Below are 16,509 nucleotides of genomic sequence, written 5' to 3' on the forward strand. Positions count from 1 at the left end.
AATGGTTTGTAGTAGCAAAGCAAGCTGACGTTGATCCTGCTTCATGCCTCTAGTCACTGACAAGCGATCTGCTGCCAAGTGCACTCTCCAGTGCTCTGCAGCAGCCTCCTTCTTCGCGCTATGTATCCTGCGGCGATATCTCTCTAGGCGAGGTAGAGTGTCGTCTCCTGCTAACACAGAACACTCTGCTGCTAGGTTTTGCTAGTGCCAAAACACGCCTGGCGTGTGCACTTTTCTGTCAAATTCTCTGGACCATACGAGAATGCCCTCTCCTTGGAAGCGTACCGTGCACTCTGTAAATTCTGCATAGGGACGAGCACTGCAGTGTAAGAACGCTAAGGAGAAAGCATGCACAGCACACAGTAGTTCTCACTTTGCACTGCACTCAGAACTGAGTTCTCTGCATCACGGATATGTACCACAGAAGACTGCTTGGCGAATGGTTATGTAGTAGCAAAGCAAGCTGACGTTGATCCTGCTTCATGCCTCTAGTCACTGACAAGCGATCTGCTGCCAAGTGCACTCTCCAGTGCTCTGCAGCCTCCTTCTTCTTTGCGCTATGTATCCTGCGGCGATATCTCTCTAGGCGAGGTAGAGTGTCGTCTCCTGCTAACACAGAACACTCTGCTGCTAGGTTTTGCTAGTGCCAAAACACGCCTGGCGTGTGCACTTTTCTGTCCAACTCTCTGGACCATACGAGAATGCCCTGCTCCTTGGAAGCGTACCGTGCACTCTGTAAATTCTGCATAGGGACGAGCACTGCAGTGTACAGAACGCTAAGGAGAAAGCATGCACAGCACACAGTAGTTCTCACTTTGCACTGCACTCAGAACTGAGTTCTCTGCATCACGGATATGTACCACAGAAGACTGCTTGGCGAATGGGTATGTAGTAGCAAAGCAAGCTGACGTTGATCCTGCTTCATGCCTCTAGTCACTGACAAGCGATCTGCTGCCAAGTGCACTCTCCAGTGCTCTGCAGCAGCCTCCTTCTTCGCGCTATGTATCCTGCGGCGATATCTCTCTAGGCGAGGTAGAGTGTCGTCTCCTGCTAACACAGAACACTCTGCTGCTAGGTTTTGCTAGTGCCAAAACACGCCTGGCGTGTGCACTTTTCTGTCCAACTCTCTGTACCATACGAGAATGCCCTGCTCCTTGGAAGCGTACCGTGCACTCTGTAAATTCTGCCATAGGGACGAGCACTGCAGTGTACAGAACGCTAAGGAGAAAGCATGCACAGCACACAGTAGTTCTCACTTTGCACTGCACTCAGAACTGAGTTCTCTGCATCACGGATATGTACCACAGAAGACTGCTTGGCGAATGGGTTTGTAGTAGCAAAGCAAGCTGACGTTGATCCTGCTTCATGCCTCTAGTCACTGACAAGCGATCTGCTGCCAAGTGCACTCTCCAGTGCTCTGCAGCCTCCTTCTTCGCGCTATGTATCCTGCGGCGATATCTCTCTAGGCGAGGTAGAGTGTCGTCTCCTGCTAACACAGAACACTCTGCTGCTAGGTTTTGCTAGTGCCAAAACACGCCTGGCGTGCACTTTTCTGTCCAACTCTCTGGACCATACGAGAATGCCCTGCTCCTTGGAAGCGTACCGTGCACTCTGTAAATTCTGCATAGGGACGAGCACTGCAGTGTACAGAACGCTAAGGAGAAAGCATGCACAGCACACAGTAGTTCTCACTTTGCACTGCACTCAGAACTGAGTTCTCTGCATCACGGCTATGTACCACAGAAGACTGCTTGACCAATAGGTATGTAGTAGCAAAGCAAGCTGACGTTGATCCTGCTTCATGCCTCTAGTCACTGACAAGCGATCTGCTGCCAAGTGCACTCTCCAGTGCTCTGCAGCCTCCTTCTTCGCGCTATGTATCCTGCGGCGATATCTCTCTAGGCGAGGTAGAGTGTCGTCTCCTGCTAACACAGAACACTCTGCTGCTAGGTTTTGCTAGTGCCAAAACACGCCTGGCGTGTGCACTTTTCTGTCCAACTCTCTGGACCATACGAGAATGCCCTGCTCCTTGTAAGCGTACCGTGCACTCTGTAAATTCTGCATAGGGACGAGCACTGCAGTGTACAGAACGCTAAGGAGAAAGCATGCACAGCACACAGTAAGTAATGGTGCTCTATGGTGTCACCATGTCCCCTATGACATCACCACATAATCTATGACATCACAGTGCTGTCTATGATGTCATCGTGCTCTCTGTGATGTCACCGTCCCCTCTATGACATCACTGTGTTCCCTGTGACATCATAGCGTGCTGTATGATGTCATCGTGCTCTCTGTGACGCCACAATGCCATGACATAATTGTGTCTCCTGCGACATCACCGTTTGTTCTATGACGTCACAGCACCCTGCATGACATCATTGTGTTCCCTGAGACAGCAGAATCCCTGTATGAGATCATTGTGCTATTTGTGACGTCACCACGCTTGTATGACATCACTACTCCCTGTATGATATCACCACCATTTATATGATGTCACCACTTCTATGTACGACATCACCACCCCTCTCTATGTCATCCCCACATCCTGTGTGACGTCACCTCCCCTCTCTTTGATGTCACAGGAGGAGGACGGCTCCACCTGCCTGCACCATGCGGCCAAAAACGGGAACCTGGAGATGGTGGAGCTGCTGCTGAGCACGGGGCAGGTGGATGTCAACGCACAGGTGAGTGTCCACTCAGTGTCCTGAGTGTCCTGGGGCTGTCCAGGGGTTGTCCTGAGCATCCTGGGTGTGTGCGGAGTGTCTGCGGGTGTCCAGGGATTGTCCTGAGTGTCCACTCAGTGTCCACTCAGTGTCCAGGGACTGTCCAGTGACTGTCCTGAGTGTCCACTCAGTGTCCAGGGGCTGTTCTGAGTGTCCTGAGAGTGTCCTGGGGCTGTCCAGGTGTTGTCCTGAGTGTCCTGGGAGTGTCCTGAGAGTGTCCAGTCAGTGTTCTGAGTGTCTGGGGTGTCCAGTGATTGTCCTGAGAGTGTCCAGTGACTGTCCTGGTAGTGTCCACTCAGTGGCCTGAGTGTCCTGGGGCTGTCCAGGCATTGTCCTGAGTGTCCTGGGAGTGTCCTGAGTGTCTGAGGGTGTCCAGGAATTGTCCTGAGGTTGTCCAGTTAGTGTCCCACAGGTGTCCTTAGCGTCCTCAGAGTGTCCTGGGAGTGGTCAGGGACTGCCCTGAGTGTTCTGGGTGTGGTCAGAGGGTCAGGGGTGCTCAGTGACCCCTGAGTGACCCCAAGTGACCCCCAGGACAATGGGGGCTGGACCCCGATCATCTGGGTCCGGGTTTGGGGTGATCAGTGGGGGTCAGGGATGGTCAGTGGGGGTCAGGATGGGTCAGGGGTGGTCAGGATGGGTCAGGGGTGGTCAGTGACCCCCGAGTGACCCCTGAGTGACCCTGAGTGACTCCTGAATGGCCCCCAGGACAATGGGGGCTGGACCCCGATTATCTGGGTCTGGGTCAGGGGTGGTCATTGGGGGGTCAATGACCCCTGAGTGACCCCTGAGTGACCCCTGCCTGACCCCCAGGACAACGGGGGCTGGACCCCGATCATCTGTGGCTGAGCACAAACACATCGAGGTCATTCGGCGGCTGCTGACGCGCGCGGCCGACGTCACCCTGACCGACAACGTGAGCTGGGGACACACCTGGGCATACCTGGGGACAGCTGGGGACAGCTGGGGACACCTGGGGACACACCTGGGCACACCTGGGCACACCTGGGGACATCTGGGGACAGCTGGGGACACCTGGGGGACATTTGGGGACACCTGGGAGGGACTGGAGCACACCTGGGGACATCTGGGGACACCTGGGACACACCTGGGGACACCTGGGGGACATTTGGGGAACATCTGGGGACACCTGGGACACACCTGGGGATACCTGGGGACACCTGGGACACACCTGGTGACACCTTGGGACAGTTGGGGGACATTTGAGGGACACCTGGCAACATCTGGGGAAACCTGGGACACACCTGGGGACATTTGGAGACACCTTGGGGACACCTGGGGACATTTGGGGACACCTGGGACACACCTGGGGACACCTGGGGACATTTGAGGGACACCCGGGCACACCTGGACGACATTTGGGGACACATGAGGGACATTTGGGGGACATTTGGGGACATCTGGGAGGGACTGGAGCACACCTGGGGACATCTGGGGATACTTGAGGGACATCTGGGGGACACTTGGGGGACAGCTGGGAGGGACTGGGGGACATTTGGGGACACCTGGGACACACCTGGGGATACCTGGGGACACCTGGGACACACCTGGTGACACCTTGGGACAGCTGGGGGACATTTGAGGGACACCTGGCGACATCTGGGGAAACCTGGGACACACCTGGGGACATTTGGAGACACCTTGGGGACACCTGGGGACATTTGGGGACACCTGGGACACACCTGGGGACACCTGGGGACATTTGAGGGACACCCGGGCACACCTGGACGACATTTGGGGACACATGAGGGACATTTGGGGGACATTTGGGGACACCTGGGAGGGACTGGAGCACACCTGGGGACATCTGGGGACACTTGAGGGACATCTGGGGGACACTTGGGGGACAGCTGGGAGGGACTGGGGGACATTTGGGGACACCTGGGACACACCTGGGGACACCTGGGGACATCTGAGGACATTTGGGGACACCTGGGAGGGACTGGGGGATACTGGGGGGCCCTCAGAGACTCCCAAACGAGGGGGTTTTGTTCTAGAAGAGGAATTTTTCCTCTCCAAAAATTCTTTTTTTCCCGAAAAACTCTTTTTACTCCCCAAACCCCATTTTGACCCCCCTCAAAAACCCTTTCTTAACCCCAAACCCCTCATTTTCATGCCAACCCCCCATTTTTTTACCCCCAAACCCCCATTTTTTACCCCCAAAACCCCATTTTTTTACCCCAAACCCCATTTCAAACCCCCTAAACCCCATTTTTAAACCCCTAAATCTGCTTTTTTTTATTCCCAAACCCCACTTTTTACCCCCTAACCCCATTTTTTCTCCCAAACCCCCATTATTTTTACCCCCAAACCCCATTTTTTTCTCCCAACCCCCCATTTTTTACTCCCAAACACCCATTTTTTTACACCAAACCCCCTTTTAAAATCTGTAAACCAAATTTTTACCCCCAAACCCCATTTTAAACCCCCAAACCCCATTTTTAAACCCCTAAATATGTTTTTTTCTTTGATTCCCAAACCCCATTTTTTCCCCCAACCCCATTTTTTAACCCCAAAACCCCCAAAATGCCATTTTTTCACCCCAAAAACCCCAGGAGGAGAACATCTGCCTGCACTGGGCGTCGTTCACGGGCAGCGCCGAGATCGCCGAGGTTCTGCTGAACGTGCAGTGCAACCTGCACGCCGTGAACTTCCACGGGGACACCCCCCTGCACATTGCAGCCAGGGAGAGCTACCACGACTGTGTCAGGTATTGGGGCTGGGGGCTCTGGGGGCCTTCAGAGGGGTCACAGGGGTCACAGAGGTCACAGGGGTCACAGGGGTCTGGGGGCTTCAGGGGTGACAGGGCACACAACTTCCACGGGGACATCCCCCTGCATATTGCAGCCAGGGAGAGCTACCATGATTGTGTCAGGTATTTGGGCTCGGGGCTTCTGAGGGGCTTCAGAGGGGTCTGGGGAGTCACAGGGGTCTGGGGGCTTCAGGGATGTCAGGGGACACAGGACATGGGGACACCCCCCTGCACGTTGCAGCCAGGGAGAGCTACCATGATTGTGTCAGGTATTGGGGCTGGGGGCTTCTGAGGGGCTTCAGAGGGGTCTGGGGAGTCACAGGGGTCTGGGGGCTTTAGGGGAGTAAGGGGACACAGGACATGGGGACACCCCCCTGCACGTTGCAGCCAGGGAGAGCTACCACGACTGTGTGAGGTGAGAGGGAATTGGGGCTGGGGGCTTTGGGGATCCCCGAATTTGGGGAGGGGTCTGTGAACTTAAGGAGGGGTCTCTCTCAATTTGAGTTAGGGTCTCTAATTTGAGTTGGGGTCTCTCTTTCAATTAGAGGAGGGGTCTCTCTCTAATTTGAGTTGGGGTCTCTCCCCCCCAGCCTGTTCCTGTCCCGGGGGCTCCATTGATGGAACTGGGGAATCCCGTGATGGGATATGGGGGGGATTTTGGGGATCCCTGAATTAGAAGAGGGCTTTCTCTTTCAATTTGAGTTGGGGTCTCTAATTTGAGTTGAGGTATCTTATTAGAGTAAGGGGTCTCTCATTTGAGGAGGGGTCTCTGATTTGGGTGGGGGTCTCTCCCTCCCAGCCTGTTCCTGTCCCACGGGTCCGACCCCGAGCTGCGGAACAAGGAGGGCGACTCCCCCCTGGACCTGAATTTGGGGAGGGGTCTCTAATTTGGGGAGGAGTCTCTCTCTAATTTGGGTGGGGGTCTCTCTCTCTCCCAGCCTGTTCCTGTCCCGTGGTGCTGACCCCGAGCTGCGGAACAAGGAGGGCGACTCCCCCCTGGACCTGACCCCCGAGCGCTCCGATGTTTGGGTCACGCTGCAGCTCAACAGGAAACTGAGGCTGGGGGCGGCGGGCAGGGCGCTGCACACCGAGAGCATGGTCAGCAGGTGGGCTTGGGGAATTCTGGGGGAGTTTTTGGGAAGTTTTGGGGGATTTTGGGGGATTTTGGGGTTTTTTTTCTGATTTTTGGGATTTTTTTCCCGATTTTTTTGTGATTTCTTGGTTGGTTTTGGGGGGGAGGGGTTGTGTCCCAGATGGAGGCTGGGGGGAACACATCATCAGCAGGTGGGCTTGGGGATTTTCGGGAATTTTTTTGGGAATTTTTGGGAAAATTTTGGATTTTTGGGGGGATTTTTTGGGATTTTTTTTGCAATTTTTAATGATTTTTTTGCGTTTCTTTGGGTGGGATTTAGAGCGGTTTTAGGGTCCCAAATTGAGGCAGGGCACTGCACACCGAGCGCATCGTCAGCAGGTGTGCTTGGGGAATTATGGGGCAATTTTTGGGAATTGTTGGGAATTTTGGGGGTTTTTTTAGGAATTTTTTGTGATTTTTTATGATTTTTTTGGGGTTTTTTTGCGGTTTTTTGGGTGGGATTTAGAGTGATTTTAGGGTCCCAAACTGAGGCTGGGGACTGCACATTGAGCATATTGTCAGCAGGTCTGGGGTCCTGACATATTTTTGGGATTTTTGGGAAATTTTTGGAATGTTTTGGGAATTTTTTGGGATTTTTTTTGGGATGTTTTAGGGATTTTTTGGAGATTTTTTGGTTTTTTTTAGGATTTTTTATGAATTTTTGTGTTTTTTTCCGGGGCGATTTGGGGGGTTTTGGGGTCCAAATTGAGGCTGGGGGCTGCACACCAAGCGCATCGTCAGCAGGTGGGCTTGGGGATTTTGGGGAATTTTTTGGGGAATTTTTGGGAATTTTTTCGGGATTTTTTTTGGGATTTTGGGGGTGTTTTTAGAATTTTTTACGATTTTTTGGTATTTTTTCGGTGGTTTTTGGGGGGGCTTGTGTCCCAAATTGAGGCTGGGGGCTGCACACCGTGCACATCGTCAGCAGGTTTGGGGTCCTCACACATTTTTGGGGTTTTTGGGAATTTTTGGGAATGTTTTGGGAATTTTTGGGGGGATTTTTGGGGTTTTTAAATGAATTTTTACGAATTTTTTGTATTTTTTTGGGGGCGATTTCGGGGGATTTGGGGTCCCAAATTGAGGCTGGGGGCTGCACACCGAGCGCATCGTCAGCAGGTCTGGGGTCCTTGTTATAAATGAGCGCAATGGGCCATAAATGATCGAATAACAATTTAAAAGATTTATTGGTTACAGAAAGCAAAAGCAAAGTCAGCGCTGGACGACAGAGGAGTCCTTGCTCCACAAACTGCAGCACCCCACCCCCTTTAGTTTGTTCCTTTTAAGCTGTTCAGTTTTCGGGTTACGTGCTCCTCCTCTAGTAGTTCTGTGCATGCTCCTCCAGTTGCTAGGGGGTCTTTTTCTGCCTTCTGGTGGTCGGGGGATGAGAGTGAGTAGTCTTCCTCAGCTACTGACTCCTTTCTTGGCACTTAAAACAATAAGTGATTATGCAAGCAAAGCAGAACACATTCTGGCTTTTACTTTAAGGCCTATCCAGCAAGCAAGGAAGCAGAGCAAAACAATTAACAAGTTCTGGCGATATCTTATTCAAGGTCTGTCAGAGGATCAAAGCAGAACAATTAACATCCTGGCCTCATAAGTCTTGGCAATATTCCTTCAAGGTCTAAGGTCTGTCAGGCGAAAAAAAGGCCCCTTATTTATTACAAGTCCCCCCTTTTTCTATATTATTACTTTTGTTCGCTAAATCTTTGTAATTCCCTCCTACTTAACTCCAGATAATCTTTTGCCTCTTCCCCATTTAAGGCTTCATATTTTGCTTGTATTAACATGAGGTGAGCGGCTTCTAACCTGCTTTTTACAATGCTAATTATTTTGTTAAAAATACAGGGGCCAAAAGCAAGCCCTAAAATTATTAAAATCACTGGTCCAGCTATGGTTGACAGGAGAGTTGTTAGCCAGGGTGAATATTTAAACCAAGATTCATACCAATTTTGCTGGGCCTCCCTTTCTCTCTTGTGCTGCTCCAGTTGTTTTCGGAGCTCAGACATGGTGTCAGTTACTATCCCAGTGTGGTCTGCATAGGTGCAACACTCCTCTCGCAAAGCCACACACAGTCCCCCTTGCTGTAAAAACAACAGTTCTAATCCCCGTCTATTCTGCAATACAACTTCCGAAAGAGATCTTACTGATTTTACGAGACCGTCTATTGCCTTCTCTATTTTACTTAAATCTTCATCTACTGAAATTCTGAGATCCTTAAATCCTTGCTGTTGGTTCACTAAGGAAGCCACTCCTGTCCCCACCCCAGCACTTCCTATACTTAGTAATATAGCAACTGTGAGGGCTGTAAACGGTTCTCGTTTCTCTAAGTGGTGTTTTGGAGTGAATTGATGAGCATACACATAGTCTTTTGGGTGGTACACAATCCGGGGGACTACCATGACCTGAATGCAGTATTCGGATGTTTCATTGAAATTAGATACTGATATACACAGGGTTACCCCTAATGTGTTACAAACCCACTTGGTGTTTGCAGCAGGGATCAGCCATTGAGCCGGCTTGCAGGAGTTGGTTACAGCCATTTTTACCTGACAAAGATGATCTTTATCTCGAGGTATATTGCCTATGCACCTTCCTTTTCCACTTACTTGTGCCATTGATATTCCTGGGGTACTCTCTTTCCCCTTTTTCCAAAGGCACTCCCGCGGATTTGATCCATTGACATGTTTGGATTTTGCTGCGGACCCCAAAGCTTCATAAAAAGGTGGATTAATGGTATAACATAGCCAGCACCCTTTGGTTAGATTTGGATATGTACTGTTGAAGACCCCAAAGGTAGCTTGCATTACTTTCCAGAGCGTCCCATGCTTTGGTGGTAACACAGTGGCATGCATAATTATAGATCCATTAGTGGCCACTGTTGTGTTTTCCCTTATAGCCTCATTCCAGTTTTCCTCTATTTCCTGGGTACCTATTACTGGATTTGGCCCTACAGGTTACCGGATCATGTGGAATTGGTTCCCTCTTGATTAGAAAATGTCCTCCCCTATCTTTTCCTGGTTCCCATGCTCTAGCTCCCCAGGTTTTGCCAATTGTCCATACCCCATCTTTGACCTTATTGTTTGTAACATGGATTTGTATTCCATGGCAGTTGCCAGGGTTTCCCACTCCCTGATCCTTTCCTATCTCAGGGGGAATGCATCCTGCAGGCCACCACCCTACAGATATATATTGGTCCTTCCCTCATCCCGGGGAAAATCCGAAAGCCACTGTCTCAGACCCCCAGTATCCGCAAAAAAATTCTCCAGGATAATTACAATAAGGTTTTCCTGGATTGAATGCCGGACAAAAATAAAATCCCACCTTGTTCAAGCATGGGTGCGTTTGGGTTAAACCACAAAGGTAGCAGTTAAACGAGGGGGTTCCTGAAGTCACCACTGTACTAAGTACTTTCTGGTCCTCCCACCTTATTAATGACCATTTAAAAGGTTCATGGCTTGCAAACGCAGATTTCAAAAGCATTATATGTAAAATTCCTAATTGGAGGTGGTAGCTTCCCCATTTTCCACAACTGCTCTTTTTATATTTCTCGCAATTTACCTCAGCCTTTTCCTTTCCCTTGAACTCTCGACAGCTCTGGGTACCTGTTCCTTATTTTCCCCTTTTGCTCGGGCGTCCCTCCTCCACTGCTCTCATCTCCTCTGCCTTGCCCATCAACTCGTTTGCATCGAGCTATGGGGAGTTCCATCTTCTCGGCAGCAGGAGTATTCTTCAGGAGGGGTGTTTGACCCATGCTTTTTGATACGTTTTATGTATTTATACCACTTGCGGTTCTTAATTTGAGGGGTATAACAACTGAGTTCAGGTACCCACCGTCTGCACAGGGCGGCTACTATCCTAGCCACAAATGGGGCAGGTTCATTAGAGTGATAACAATAGAACTGGGGGTTTATCCCCTTTGTAAAAACTTTCCACCACTCTTCAGACCCTCTTAAGAGTTCTCTGGCAGCCACTTTGGTAGCTAGGACCTGAGAGGTGAGTAGCCTTTGGTCCAAATAACAATTTTTACACACCCCCCTTGGAGGGTAACTATTGCGGCAATGGGTCCACCACTCCTCCTTACAAACTAAACAAATGAAGCATACAAAAGTGTTACAATTCCCCCAGCAATTTTCAGCATTACATCTTATTCTTACTGCTGCATTTAGCAGATCTTCTCCCCCCCCAGTTGGTGCTCCCGTTGCTCGGAGCTCTACCAGGAAGGAATAGTATGTTGGATCCCACAGTCTATCTCCCATGTGGAAAAAAGGCTCATACCTGTGGTGGGGTGAGAATAATGTAATTTGTCTTTTAATTAGAGCTTACTCTCTTCTTAAGTGTCAGTTTCAGGCTTCCCAGGTGTGCCCTTCACTTCCCACCCGGGGTCGTTGGTGAATTTAGACAGATCTACTAGTCCTTTGATTCGGCTTGCGTGAGTCCACCCTTTTTCCACAGTGCGTACCGCTGTGTCTGTTGTAAGCAACACCTGGTAAGGTCCTTCCCACTTGGGTGTTATCGGATTTTCCTTCCAACTTCGGACCAGTACCCAGTCCCCGGGCTGAACCTGATGTAATACAAGATCTAATGGTGGTCTCTGAACCAACATTCCTTTTTCCCATAGCTGTTTTTTGAATTTCATCAAAGCTATTAAATACTCGTTAATGTATAGTTCACTAACATTTGGGTTTGTCTGTGCCTTTTCTAAACTATAGGGCATGACATAAATATCTCGAATGGGGAAATTTCCAAATCCGCCCGGGGTTGAGTCCGAATGTTCAGCAAGGCTAGGGGAATGCATTTAACCCATGATAATTTTGTTTCTAGTACCAATTTAGTAAGTTGTTTTTTTATTTCTCCATTCATCCTTTCTACCCGGCCTGAACTTTGAGGGTGCCAAGGAGTATGTTGTTCCCATTTTATTCCTAATGCTGCTGCCAGCTCCTGAGTTATCTTTGATGTAAAGTGCGGCCCCTTATCAGAGTCAATTGTTTCTGGTACACCATACCTGGGGACTATCTCCTCCAGCAGGGCTTTTACTACTGTTCATGCGGTTTCCCTTGATGTCGGGAAGGCTTCCACATAATGAGTAAGATGATCTACTACTACTAAAAGATATTTAATCCTCCCCACCTTCAGCAATTCGGTAAAATCCACTTGAATATTTGCAAAGGGTTGTTTTGCTAGAGGCCTTCCCCCATAGGGTAATTTTCTGAGGTTACTTCGATTTACCCGCAAACAGGTAGGACATCCCTTTGTGATATGTTTAGCTATATCGTGGAGCCCGATGCTCATGTACTTAGCGGCAAAGTGATCCACCAGCCCCTGGGCTCCCCAATGAGTTTTCTGATGTAACTTATACAATACCCTCTGAGCTATCGCCTTTGGTAGCACTTCCCGGCCGTCTGCTAATATCCACTTTCCTGCTTCCTCTGTAACACCCATTCTTCTAAGTCTCTCTTTCTCCTCATTCGTAAAAATTGTATCAGTGTTTTCACCGTCCTTGACTCCATCTTTTCCCCTTTGCCCCCCTTTTTCTTTTAGGACCATTTCCTTTAGGGCTGCCCGTTTTGCCTCCTGATCTGCAGCGTTGTTCCCCCTGCTTTTTAAATCTATTCCTCGTTGGTGTCCCTTTAAATGAACCACTGCTAGCCTTGTCGTCCCTCTCAGAGCTTTTAGGATCTCAACTATAAGTTTCTGGTGTATCAAATCCTTCCCCTGTGAGTTGATAGGGCCCCTTTCTTCCCATAGCTTTCCAAATGTATGGACTACTCCAAATCCATATCTAGAATCAGTATATATTGTCCCCTCCTTCCCCTCAAGAAGTTTCAAGGCCCTTAATATTGCGTATAATTCACATGCCTGGGCAGATCATGATCTATCTAATGCACCTGACTCTACCACCTGTAAGTTCGGACCCCGCACTATTGCATACCCTGATTTTCTTTTCCCTTCTATTACCCTGGAGGATCCATCCACGAAAAGTCTTTCACCACTTTCTAATTCCTCTTCTTCTAAATCTGGTCTAATCTTCGTCTGCTCCTCTATTGTAGCTATACAGTCATGGGTCAAACACTCATGTTCCGGTTCCCCGTATAAAAATGCGGCCGGGTTCTGTAGTGCAGTGGTTTCTAACATCAATATTGGGTGCCTCTACCAGAATTCCTTCATACTTTAGAAGCCTAGCATCTGAAATCCATTTTTCTGCTTTTTGCTGTAATACGCTCCGGATGTTGTGAGGGGACATTACTTTGAGATTACCATTAAAAGTAATTTTTCTAGCTTCTTCCACCAAAAGGGCACATCCTGCCACTATTTGTAAACAGGTTGGCCAGCCCCTACTCACAGGATCTAAAATTTTTGATAAATATGCAACGGGCTTCTTTTTCCCTGCCCAATCCTGGGTAAGTACCCCAAATGCAATACCCTCTTCTATGTTTACAAGTAAGAAAAATGGTCTCCTCACATCCGGGAGGCTTAAGACCGGGGCATGGACCAAACTTTCCTTTAATTCCTGAAGTTTCTCTATGTCTTCTTGACTCCATTTCATTAGCCCTTCCTGTGTTAATTTATGGTAAAGAAATCTAGCTTTACTGCTATAATTTTCAATCCACTGCCTGCAGTACCCAGTAAGTCCTAAAATTTGACGATCTTGTCTCTTGTTTTTTGGAATAGGTAGTGACGTAATTGCTTGGATCCTTTCAGGGTCTATTCTTTCTCTCCCTTCTTTAAATAGTGCCCCAAATATTTTACCTCCTCCTCTACAAACTGGAGTTTAGTCTTAGAAACTTTCAACCCCTTAAGTCCCAGAAAATTCAACAGCCTTATACTTTCTTTTCTTACATTCTCCTCATGTTCCCCTGCCAGAAGCAGATCATCTACATATTGTATCAGGGTTACTCCCGGTCCTGTTTGGTAATCCTGCAAAATCTGTTCCAATGCCTGTCCAAACAAATTTGGAGATTCTGTGAACCCCTGGGGTAACACTGTCCACCTCAGCTGTTGCCTCCTTCCTGTATCGGGGTCCTCCCATTCAAATGCAAAGTACTCCCGGCTTGCCTCTTTGAGAGGGCAAGCCCAAAAGGCATCCTTTAAATCTATGACACTATACCATAAGTTGTTAGGCCCCAATTTACTTAAGAGTGTATATGGATTTGCCACCACGGGGAACCGAGCCACTGTGCGTTTATTAATTTCCCTTAAGTCGTGTACTAACCGATAAGTGCCATCTGATTTGCACACAGGGAGTATCGGTGTGTTGAAGGGTGACATGCATGGTTCTAGCAGCCCCTTGCTCAACAATCTATCTACCTCAGGTTTTAATCCCCATCGACCCTCAGGGGATATGGGATATTGCTTTATTTTTACCGGGACTTCCGGATTTCTAATAATCACTGAAAATGGGGCTATTTTTAGCTGCCCCACGTTTCCTGGATTATACCATACTTCAGGGTTTATCTTTTCTTCGTCCTCCACTCTGAGAGGACAGAGTTTAATTTGTAGTTCCTTCTCTACTACTTCTATCCTAATTCCTAGTTCTATAATCATATCTCTCCCCAATAGATTATATTCAGATTCTGATACTAACAAAAAGTCTCCCAACCCAATTCTTGATTCTGATTCAACTGTCACCCTTTTAATAACCCCCACCTCAAAGGGTTCTCCCTTTGCTCCTACTACCGTGGCAGTCTCTTTAGATAGTCTACATCCTTTTGGCAAAAACTAAATAGTTGATCTTTCAGCTCCTGTGTCAACCAGAAAAACTATTTCCTGGCCATGGGGACCCACCTTCAGTTTTATCAAGGGCTCCTTATGATGTTTCCGTGTCCCCAAGAGATAGAGCCCCTGACCCCTCTAATCTGTCTTGAACTCCTTCTTATCCCGAATCCTGACCCTACACTCTTTCTTGAAATGTCCTTTTTCCCTGCAATAAAAACACACCTTAATGTCCTGTCTCTCCTTTGAATTCTTAGACTCCTTAAGCTCTCTTACTGGCCGCCTCTGTGTCTCCCTCTGACCCTGTTCCCTACTTTCTCGTACCGCAGCAACCATCATTCTAACTTGCCGTTTCTGACTTTCCTCTTCCCTTCGGACATACACCTTTTGGGCCTCTCTCAACAGCTCATCTAAGCCTCTATCCTGCCAATCTTCCAGCTTTTGTATCTTCTTCCTTATATCTTCCCAAGATTTAGACACAAAATGTACCTTCAACACTGCCTGTCCCATTTGACCATCTGGATCCATTCCTGAATAAAGCTGGAAATTCTTTCTCGACCTCTCTAACCACTCTGTGGGGGTTTCATCCTTCTTTTGTCTCTTATTAAATGCTTTATTGATGTTCTGGCCTCTCGGGACTGATTCCCTAATTCCCTGAACTATGATTGTCCTCAGGTCCTGCATGTGTGTTCGATGTGCAGGATTCTGATGATCCCACTGAGGATTTTGAAGGGGCCATTTGGTGTTAGCTGCAGGACCCTGAGCGTGTTGGGTGTCCCAGATACGCATGCCCTCCCTTCTAATCATATTTTTCTCTTCGGCTGTAAACAGGATGTTCAAAATGGACTGTAATTCCTCCCAGGTGTACATATTAGGACCCAAAAATTGGTCCACTCTTTCAGCAACTCCCAGCGGGTCTTCTAATAAGTGTCCCATTTCCTTCTTAAATTCCCTAACATCCCCTGAACTGAGGGGCACAGATATAAATCCTATTCCTGCCTGAGGACCCCCCATAGGCATTTCTCTCAATGGGAATAAATTTTCTTGTTATTCCTAGACCTCCCTCTAGTGACTGGTCCTGAGTAGCTTGAATGATCTGAATCCGAATCCTCCTCTGGGGAGGTGCACTGGGGGCAGGGGCCTGCGGTGGGGGCACGTGTGGAGGGGGTACCATCAGGATTTCTTCTTTCCTACCTCCCTTTTTCTTATTTTTGTTATTCCCTTTTTCGGTCAATTTAAAGATAAAAACTTCAGGACGGGCTATCCAGATTTTTGCATACTCACTTTCCTCCAAACAAACAGGTTTTTTTCTATTTACCCAAATATTTAATCTCTGTTTTATCCAATCCTCTGTTGACCCAAATATTGGCCAGAACACGTTTCTTGAAATCTCCTTCCCACCCCAGACTTCTACATAGTAATATATCATTTTTGCCTTATCCTTCCCTTCCGTTCCAGGGAAATGGTCCCAATTTTCTAGTAAAAATCCCAAGGGACTATCTCTAGGTATGGGTGGGAGTTTAACACTTGCAGGAGGTTTACTCTTCCCCTGCCCCATTTCCTCCGGAGTACCTTCACTCGCACCAAAAATCACTTTCGCTTCCCCTGTTTTGTGGCCCACACCCTCGCGGGTCAATGGGAACCGTACTACTAAGGGTCTGCACTCGCTTGGGGAATCTGGCTGCCAGTCCCCCTCTCACACACACACCACACGTTGTACTCCGGGATCCCGACCCCGCCCGAACGGATCCCTTATACTTACGCATCCTGCGTCTTCGTCCGGACTTTGTGCACAAAATTTAAGGGGTCAACCGGGCCCTCCTACCTTTGCTTTTGCTTTCTTAATTTTAGGTTCGTCGGTCGAGGTTGGGATAGGACCCCCGTCCCTTGGGCCACCAAAATGGTGGGGCACGCCTTCCCACAGGCAGAGAGCCCCTCCAAAATCTTGATCCGAGTCACGAGGCCAAAATTGTTATAAATGAGCGCAATGGGCCATAAATGATCGAATAACAATTTAAAAGATTTATTGGTTACAGAAAGCAAAAGCAAAATCAGCGCTGGGCGACAGAGGAGTCCTTGCTCCACAAACTGCCGCACCCCACCCCCTTTAGTTTGTTCCTTTTAAGCTGTTCAGTTTTCGGGTTACATGCTGCTCCTCTAGTAGTTCTGCG

At 48.6% G+C, this 16,509-nt stretch overlaps 1 protein-coding gene across 1 annotated transcript; it reads left to right on the plus strand.

The window, feature by feature from the left end:
- The first annotated feature begins 2,591 nt into the window (after positions 1–2,591).
- On the plus strand, positions 2,592–14,752 carry LOC130266041 (histone-lysine N-methyltransferase EHMT2-like). The gene is made up of 5 exons (XM_056515368.1): positions 2,592–2,687; positions 3,537–3,639; positions 5,300–5,454; positions 6,435–6,594; positions 14,744–14,752. The coding sequence occupies exons 1-5, from the start codon at positions 2,674–2,676 to the stop codon at positions 14,750–14,752; spliced, it is 441 nt and encodes a 146-aa protein (XP_056371343.1). The 5' UTR covers positions 2,592–2,673.
- Positions 14,753–16,509: the final 1,757 nt, after the last annotated feature.

Source organism: Oenanthe melanoleuca, unplaced genomic scaffold, assembly GCF_029582105.1.
Source record: "Oenanthe melanoleuca isolate GR-GAL-2019-014 unplaced genomic scaffold, OMel1.0 S001, whole genome shotgun sequence".
NCBI classification, from domain to species: domain Eukaryota; kingdom Metazoa; phylum Chordata; class Aves; order Passeriformes; family Muscicapidae; genus Oenanthe; species Oenanthe melanoleuca.

Excerpts from the sequence above, each read along its gene's own strand:
- LOC130266041 (XM_056515368.1), top strand. Across the intron at positions 3,640-5,299 it reads ACGTCACCCTGACCGACAAC|GAGGAGAACATCTGCCTGCA; the intron begins GTGAGCTGGGGA and ends CAAAAACCCCAG. Across the intron at positions 5,455-6,434 it reads AGCTACCACGACTGTGTCAG|CCTGTTCCTGTCCCGTGGTG; the intron begins GTATTGGGGCTG and ends TCTCTCTCCCAG.